Raw genomic sequence first — 9,419 nt, 5'->3', positions numbered from 1 at the left:
GTGTTGGTGTGTGAGTGTTGTTTTTGTTTTTTTACCACTGTGAGTCTTCCTGTGTTAAGGTTTGTCTCTGTCTGAGTGAGAACAGGAAAGGGAGTGAAAATAGAGGAAAAAAACATGTCCACCAAACAAACACCAAACAACAGTGTTTGCTCTATAAAATTATATTTAAAAAACAAACAAACCCATTTACCAGCACTTTTCCATCTCAGAGCTACAAAGTACAATTACAGTTTACTGAACTTGAAATTTCCGGCAGTATTAGCTGAGTGATACATACTAAATAAAAGGACAATAATACAGAAACCAAAAATGGTGATGATTGTAATAGCTTTATTTTACCCCATTATATTAAAATCACGAGTTAATCATCCTGAGTTGTCTTTTTGAAATGTGTAACTCGTGATCTTCAGATAATTTCTCAAGATACTGAGGTAATTAACACATTACTTTGAGAAAATGACCTTTTCTTTTCTTGTTAAAACAACATACTTATCCTGTTCCTTTAGGACAACAAAATAATTCACCTGTTATCACAAGAAAATTACAATGGCTGTTTTTTGGCTTCTGTATAAATGTGACAGTCAAGTTGGTTAAGTGTTTCTGAGCGCTATTTCCTGAGAGTATTTCCATTCTCTTCTGCAAGAATCGGGTGAGTGACAGGAGACTGGGCACACTGCATTGCAGCACTGACATGAGGGCATTCGTTTCATCACGGTGAAATTATTATACAACACTGAGTTTCTTCTGTAATTAAATATCTTGGGCGTATTTTCCTATGAAGTGAATGATAGCGAGCAGCTTCTTCTGTAGGAGGAACAAGAGTCTGACACCTCAAACTCTACACACTGTTGTTACAGTTTAACTAGGAATTGCTTCCGGTGGCCCAGTTACATCCTCGCCAGAGTCGACCAGATCAAGTTCTGCCGTAACCGCAGGCGGATGTGGGTGGCTGCTGCTGGAAGGCGACCAACCAACCAATCAATCAGAGGCCATGTTTGGTAAGCCCGAGTCAACACACACGCCCATCCACAATACGGGCTCACGTAAATAAAAAGTGTGGGTTGATCCTGGTTAGGCTGGTAGTGCACCTATACACACAGGACATCATGTGATTGCATGCATGCAGTTCCTGCGTACGCACACGACACAACGGGATGACACTGACTTCTGCAGGACACTCTTCCCGTTTAGTCTTTAACCAGAGTGTGAGATTAACAGCGACCACTGAAAAAAAAATCACCGCTTTGGAGGTGCAAGGGTTAATCTGGGTCTGGAAAGCATGTCTCTGAGACACTGAAGCATCAGAGGAATTTGATGCAAAGTCACGAAACTGTGGAGTTAAATCAACACAAGGCCGAAAAGCATTCACAGATCTGAAAACTCATAATCCCAAATGATGTGTTCCCTGTCTAAATTTACTTCCACATTTTGAGAAAAATAACTGCTTTTGATAGATCACTCATTGCACAGAATAAAAACATTTTAACCATGGTTTTGTATATATTCGAGTGGTAACTTGCCTCGGTGTATCTTATTTTTGCCTGTGGGAAAGTTTTGTTTGCATTGTGTCTTTATTGTCAAAGCAGCAGATTCAAAGGACACATGGAGAGAGGATAGACTAAATATTAGAAACACCTCTCAGTCTCCCACAGTGTGACTGAGCACTGAGACCCTTTTCACAGCAGATGTTTTGACTTGTCGAAGCAAGAATCAGGTGGAATTAATAACATTAATGATGGCAGATTTCCATTCAGGTTAGAAATGCGTCAAGCATTAACAAGGGTCTCAACAACGTATTTTGTCGTTAAATTTGGAGAGTATTTGGTCAAGGAAAGATTGGTAAAGACCGTTCATTGAAAGTCGAACGTTAATGCAAGTCTGCGATGGGACACAAACTATAGTGTCCTGCATGAAAGACAGAACTGCTACACATCCACCTGCCACCCTTTTGCCTGTCCACGTAGAGGTTACGCTGCGTTGGTACTGAACGCAGCCATGTGCGCGGTATGTCGTTATGTCACTAGGTAACCGAGGCCTGTCCTATCAGTTTGATCTCAACATATCCGAGCCACGTCCGAGTCTGCTGTAGTGCTCTGCTGAAACATAAATACATTACGGATTAAGGCAGATCCTGCCAGAGACTGAGCTACTCATCATCCCTCTATCAGTCTGTCACTTCGTGTAAGAGGTGATAGTCTGGTGTAAGAACAATCTGTCCACTCAGTCCTGTGTTGTGTAATAAGTGTCCACGCGCTTGTCCAGGCAGACTGAGAACAGAGGTCTCTAGTTCCTCTGCTACAAAATCTACAAATATCTAATACATGATAAAGTCAAGAATTTTTGATTGTTCATTTCACACAGAAATGCGCGTGCCAACTCCATCTGTAGTGTCGTACATTCATCGCTGGTTGTTACTTGAGATTGATCATAAAACACAGAGGGCTCAAAGGTTACTCAACATTCATTTTTATTGAATTGAGACTCACTGACAAATTGGGGCTGTATAGTTTTCCAGTGGTCCAGTCTGTCATTAGAAGATTTCATTTGAATGAGGAGGTTACCAAGGAGGACAGGGGGGCAGGGTTCCCATCTCAGAGGAAAATGCTGGATAGTGGTGTCACCATTCATACAGCAGCAATGTTCAAGTAATAGGTGCTTTACCATTACCTCCGCAATCCTAGAATGTCACAGAGCACTGCTTGAACAAAACAAAAAAAAAAAAAAAAAAAAAAACGCAAAAGTGAAATCTGACCCAATTTAAAAGCTTTGTGGAAAAATAAAAACAACTTGATTTTAATATTTCAAATTGAATTTATCGGCTGCAGTCAGAGCTTTCGGCAGTGCTGGCAAAATCACAGGAAGCATCACTGCTGCTGTGACATGCTGTCTATGAATTTCTAGACCCTGTTAATTGCTTGGCAAATCTCTCTCATTCCTTGGATAATTGGCCAAATAGGACGCTAAGATGTCCAGTTTGTTTCATTAACATACACGATAAACATTACGTTTTCAATGAGCTGCCCTTCTGCGCTGTCGCTGGATAATCATACTAACTGAAATCCATTCCTTACTATTCTGCAAAACCCATGGATTATGTCAATGACGAGGGGCAACATTTTTAAGAGTTAAAATCACTTCCTCCAATATCTGCAGTTGGTAACTACAGTAGGGTCAAGGTTAGGTAAAGAGTTTGGTTTCGGCAAATTGACTGTGGTTGAGGTACAGTCAAGTTCAGGCAGCTAAAACACATGGCTAAGGTTAGAAGAAGGACACGGTTACAGTTAATAAAAAACCATTCATTTTACATGCTACATGTCCATTTAATCTCTCCTATGAAGACATGTTGCACATCATTACAACTGAGTTTTTCGATATTGCCATTAATTCCTTTTTTATTCACCACCTCCACTTATGGATTCCCACAGGAGGAGTTAAAGTTGTTGACAAATACACTAGTACATACATTATAATGTAATGGTAACTATTTATTTTACGGTCCTGTGTTTTCCATCTATTTTCCCGTAAATGAGCTGGTATTTAGCTCTTAATTACTAGGATATTTCCAACAGGGGCCTATGCAATTTGGTACTCATTGTAAGGAAAATGGAGAAATGTTAGTTGCTACCATTGTTAAGTACCCACTCGTTATGTTCAAGTTTTTAAGAAAAAATCATGTCGTAGGCAGCGTGGAAAATAGTCAGTATCTATTATTTCTAGGAGTTTCCTAGAAACACTAACAAAAATTCTTGATCACCTCTGCCAAGGAGGTTATGTGATCATCATTGTCTGACTGTCTGATTGTTTGTTTGTTTGTTTGTCAGCAGGATTATGCAAAAACCACCGAACCGATTCGGTGGAGGGATGGGACATGGGCCAGGAAAGAACCCGTTCAATTTTGGGGCAGATCCGGATCATTTACCAAGAATTTGAATTTTTTCCTCTTAAGTCTGGTGTATTTTGTTTGACATTGGCCTTGGCTGCGGACTCCCGAGTTTGTTTGTTTGTTGGTTTGTCTGTTCGTTTGTCAGCAGGATTACGCATAAAGTACTGGACCGATTTGCACCAGACCGGGTGGAGGGATGGGGCAGGTCTGGTCTGGTCTGTGGAAATGAGGCAGAAATATATTTGTAAGTATAACTGCTGAGTCCATGAAGTCTTTTAGCATGATGTGTGTGTTTTATTTGTTGTTAACATTTTATCAGCATTTATCAGTATTAATAAAGCACACTAAGTGCACACTTTACTTTTTACTTTTTACTTTACTGGTTAACAGCTATGTTAACAAACATTACTAAGTATTTATAAGTGTGTGAATCTGGTGGACTGAGTTATCAGGATAACTTGACCGAGTCATCCCCAGAGCAGGCCATGTTCCAGTTTTGCTGAGGTTCCAATTTTCCCTCAAAAACGTTATCCAGATAACGTGGTAGACCTGCTTCTTAGAAAAGACCCCAGTTCTAAAGACCCCAGCAGAGAACGCACACTGATTCACAGTGTCCAAGTCCAACAGCATATTTTTGGAAAGTGATTCACACACACACACACACACACACACACACACACACACACACACACACACACACACACACACACACACACACACACACACACACAATGTTGCTCCAGTTGCTCCACTGCACTAAAGTGGCCAAGAACCAGTTTTTGCAGGTTTTTATGAAATACAGGATTGTTTACTTTATTCTGGTACATTAATAAACTGATCTCGAAGGAGCAAATGTCAATGAAAGCAGACATGCATCAAGTCCACTGGGCCGTAAGAACACCTAAATTAAAGTAATCACAAATCAAATTCTGCGACGGTGGCTCTCAGATATTACTCTCCTCGGACTGACAGGCTCTGCTCGAATCTCTCCCAGAATAACTCGGACAACATGGCTACATGTATGAGGCCATATCAGCTCTCTGGCTGACTCCCTGATGTTCCCAACCTTGCTGTAACACACTTAAGGTCAGTTATAACATGGCATTGCATAAGCAGGATCCTACGGACAGACCCAATATAGCGACTACATTTCCATTTTCTCACCGTGTGTGTCTTTAATGACGTATGTCAGGCCGGTCACTGTCATCCGATTAAACGGGAATATTTGATGAGAAACCCGGGACACCGAAGTTTGAGCTGTGGAAATCAACGCGTCCGTCCATTTCCTGGTATACACACACACTCAGCGAAGGCCTTGTGTGTGAACAGTTTTTCCTCTCTTTTTTCTTTTTTCAAGCAGGAGGTGTGTCTGATTGGTGTGTGTGTGTAAAGGATGCCAGTGTAATCTTTTCCTTTCCTCGTGCAACGTCCATGGACCAATACACTTTCTTGGGTAAACTTTGCCTTTGGGCCTTGTTCAAGTAGCTTTAGATCATTATCATGACCAGTGTCTGACTACATTTGCTTTGTTAGTCGAATTTGGACAGTAAATAAACATAACCTCTCTTTCTGTTTTTCCCCCATCTCCTTGTTTCTGCGTGATAGTACGCAAAAACTGTTGCACTGGTTTCTCTGCAGCCCTCATCTCTCAAACCATAACTGACTTTCTTCTTTCTGCACTTCTCATGTAAAAAGTACATGTAACTTTAAAAAGGACTGGACCTATGTTATACATTTTGTTTAGTTGTGCACGTGTGACATTATCACAAGCGTTCACAGCAGTTTTCAAACCTAGAGAAATCCGTAAACTTAAACAAGGTAACGGTCCGCTTCATTTGGTCGCCGGTCGGTGGCGTCATATTCCCTCTGCGCACGCGTCAGATTTGATGAATCCACTGATGGCAACGTTTGCGAACACAACAAATCGCAGGATCCCACGCCACTTCACGACGTCACCAAACTCTTGACTTTTGTCCTTGTTGTTTCGATGGAGAGACTCCTAGTGGCAGACAAATCGCACGCTGTGCGTTTTAAGTTTCTTCCAGTGCAGGTTGTCGACAAATTCGAGCTCGAGCCACTGTTTTTAACTCACTGCACAGTGACCTGAAAAAAAAAAACAGCAAATAGCTGATAAGTAACATGCGGATGGAAAATATGTTCAATTCAGTAGTGGGAGAATTCTTTATTCTTTACCAAAATAAAAGTAGTAATACCACAATGTTTAAATACTCCGTACATGTGAAGGTCCAGCATTCAGGTGTTTTCACGTACTGTGTGTTGCCTGGTTAGACCTCCTTCTCAGGACTGTGTGGGCGCGCACAGACCGGCCATCTTTCTCACTCTCCTGATAATTCTGTCGCAGGACGTTGCAACTTCATCACTATTATCAGTGCATCGAGTTTGTCGACCTCACATAAATCCCAGCGCAACTCCAACCCACGCTGGTGCAATCGGCCACATAACTGAAAACACTTCTCACCATATAAAAGTGCATCCTGTTTTATACCGTACATGTATACAAAATATCATGCTACTTGGTTTTGAAGTTACTGGACAGTTACTTACTTTACCATTTTGTACTAAGAGGAAATGATGCAATAAGTTCACAGCTGTACACCCATCTAACTAAGACTAGGGATTATTAACTGCATTTTGACTAACTTTACCATCTCAGAGAGAAATTGGTTTTCAGTGTGGGCACAGAGATGAGCATACACAATAAAAACCCTGAAAGATGGTGAAGACGCCATGCAGGATGTTCTCTCCTGCTGCCTGTGTCGGAACTGACAGGATACAGTGTACAGGATTATTGCTGATAGCGAGGAGCTTGCACGTCACAGAGGGAGAGAATGTACTGGACACTGTGTTTGGTTCATCTCAGGGGAAAAGGCTGAATTTTTAAAAGCAAGTGCAAATAGAGTTTAAAACCATGATGAGAGCAAACAGTGTGCCTAGGAGCCGCAGGTTGCGGGGGCTGTTTCCTTGTGCAGCCCGTTGTTAAAATGCATGAGTGGTCTCAAGGAGAGAAATGATCGGGCTTATGATCTGCCAGTTCATGCTGCAAACATCTGAGGGTCGATTTAATAGCTCGTCACGTTTATGTTTAAGTGTGTATGCATATGTGCGTATGAATATTCACAGATATTCACAGTTTGCAGTCAGGTTTCGTGCTCAAGGGCACTTTTTTCTGTCATTTTGAGGGAAAGTGATTTTCAGTCAGTTCCCAGTTTCCACTCCACTAATGTGAGTTCACACTAGTGGGTTCTTTTACTCCTCCCGGAGTCACCGTGGTCTGACTTCTAACTCCATGTATGATGGTTTCATATGTGTTTAAACAGTGATTTGATTTCCTTTCCTGTTTAAACAACCATAAAAGTCTGCTTTCATCAGAATACGTGACTCAAGGCCAGATCCGTTGTGCCATCGTTTCTTTATTCTTAACCAACATTATTTCTCTTTGGATCTGGGAGCCACAGACGCATCTGTGCTGAGGATGTCCGTCGCTTGTGCGGGTTGAAAGCTTTTCCCTGACCGTGTTCTATTCTGCAAGACACCTGCAAAAATCCAGATACTCGCATCAATGTCACGACATGTCCAGTCCCTGAGAATGCTGATGTTCATAAATGAAAAGCTGGTAGGTTGGACCCACGACCCATGATACGATGTGAGGCTTATAGTGCAGTGTGCTCCGGGGGTTCAAACTTGGCAGCAGTGTCTATGTGCCTCTGTGTGTGTGTCACTGCATGGGACTTTTACATGCACATGAAGCGACTACGGCAGGTGTTTGTGAGTTTATAGCCTTGACCTAAGATAGAAGAAATGAGAGGCAACGCAAAAATCATTTGTAGTTCGTCTTCTTTTTATTACATTTCCAGATTTTCTTTGACTCCTTTGCAAAAACCGACATTGACAATAAATATACATTCACAATAAAAAATAGTTCAGATTGCAACGAAACATTCAAGTGCACTCGGCCATTATAAAATCTAGGATGAGATGTAAACATCATTATTTTCCCCCCACATTGCACCTGCTGAGCCAAGAGTCTCGTTTCTCTCTCCTCCGGCATCTGTAAAAAGGCATGACGTCAACAAAACACATTTTTACGCGGCGATGCGCGAGTCTCGCACGGCTTGAAGCCGCGTCGCACGTCGGGCTCTGACGGACGGAACAAGCTAACGTTCTCAAATGTCTCGTGGGCGGTGTTTGTAGTGGTTTGTGGCGGACCTCGCGTGTCCAGTCATTGTCCTTGGAGACGGCGCTGCGCCGGAGCGCGCCGGCGGCGGCCGCGGCGTCCCAACACCTCCGGTGTTTAGTTCTGAGCGCAGCCGGCCGCACGGGTCGCTTCTCAAGCTGACGCACCAGGGCTCCTTCCTCTCGCAAAGATCTCTGCCGAGTTTGTGCCTCGCATTGAGCCTAACTGATCACGCACCGCTCCTTGTCCTTGCCCTGGCCGCCGCCTATCGCCTTCTCTTTAATGTACATGAGGTCGCTGTGCACGCTGGGTCTCCGCGCGCACGGAGTGACCACGCCATACGCCTCCCCGGTGTCCTTCAGCTTCTTGTTTTTCAGAGACTTTCTGTGCAGCATGTCGCAGTACTGCACGGACACTTTCCGGTGCAGGTCGGGGCTCATTTCGTGAGGTAGCTTGGCCAAGGTAAACAGAGTCTGAAACATCTTATCCACGTTCTCGTTGCGCTTGGCAGAGATCTCGAAGTACGCGCACTTGTCGTCCCCGGCCACCAGCTGCTCGATCTCCTCCGGCTGCACCTCCCGGTTGAACTCTCTGTCGCCCTTGTTGCCGCAGATGACCAGAGGCACGTCGATGTTCTCTTTGATCTTGTTTTTCAGGCACGACTTGGTCTCGTAGATCTGCCGCTTCAGCCGCTGCACCTCCTGGAAGGAGTCCCGGTTGTCCAGGCTGAAGACGAGGATGAACACGTCGCCTGCAATGAAAGAGTCACGTTGTGTTGGTTACACTGCTTGGCCTTTTATGCGTGTAAAGCGTTATTTCTAGCCCTACGGTACATTAAAACAACAACAACAACAACAAAGAACCTCATGCATCCTGCAGCCATGCGCCCGCGGCGCACGGTGCTCACATATGCACGTTCACAGATGTGGATAAGTACCTGTCAGTATGGAGAGTCTCCTCATGGCGGGGAAAGGGTGGTTCCCTGATGTATCCAGAATGTCCAGCTGGTATACGTCTCCCTTGATGCTGTACAGTTTCCTGTGAAAGTCCTCGATGGTCGGCGTGTACTGCTCTTCGAACCTCCCGTTCAGGAACCGGGACACGATGGCCGTTTTGCCAACTTTGGTGGATCCCAAAATCACCATCCTGTAGCAGTTCTTCGCCGGGATGTCGAAGTCGCTCTCGGAGGGCGACATTTTCTTGATCATCGTTAAACCCGGGTGCGCGGACCGCTTCCCCCTAGGACGTGTGCGTGCGTAACAGGCGGTTGAGCAGCGTCGAGACGGCGGGGGAGGGGGTTCTTGTGGGTCGCTCGGCCGTGCGTTTCTGTCCGGGTTGCGG

General features: G+C 44.0%; 1 protein-coding gene across 1 annotated transcript; it reads right to left on the bottom strand.

Moving 5' to 3' along the window:
- Positions 1-7,721: 7,721 nt before the first annotated feature.
- On the bottom strand, positions 7,722-9,419 carry rasd1 (RAS, dexamethasone-induced 1). Its single transcript, XM_040134400.1, has 2 exons — positions 9,016-9,419; positions 7,722-8,829 (listed from the first exon to the last, which is right to left on the bottom strand). Exons 1-2 carry the CDS (start codon positions 9,284-9,286, stop codon positions 8,300-8,302), a joined length of 801 nt encoding a protein of 266 aa, XP_039990334.1. The 5' UTR covers positions 9,287-9,419; the 3' UTR covers positions 7,722-8,299.

This window comes from Xiphias gladius, chromosome 9, assembly GCF_016859285.1.
Source record: "Xiphias gladius isolate SHS-SW01 ecotype Sanya breed wild chromosome 9, ASM1685928v1, whole genome shotgun sequence".
Classification (NCBI taxonomy): Eukaryota; Metazoa; Chordata; class Actinopteri; order Istiophoriformes; family Xiphiidae; genus Xiphias; species Xiphias gladius.
Note: the sequence above shows the minus strand (reverse complement) of the source record. Positions and strands in the feature narration are given on the sequence as shown.

Coding starts and splice junctions, on each gene's coding strand:
- rasd1 (XM_040134400.1), bottom strand. CDS start 9,286: ATGATCAAGAAAATGTCGCCCTCCGAGAGCGACTTCGACATCCCGGCG. Junction 8,830..9,015: donor GAGACTCTCCATACTGACAG/GTACTTATCCAC, acceptor CTTTCATTGCAG/GCGACGTGTTCATCCTCGTC.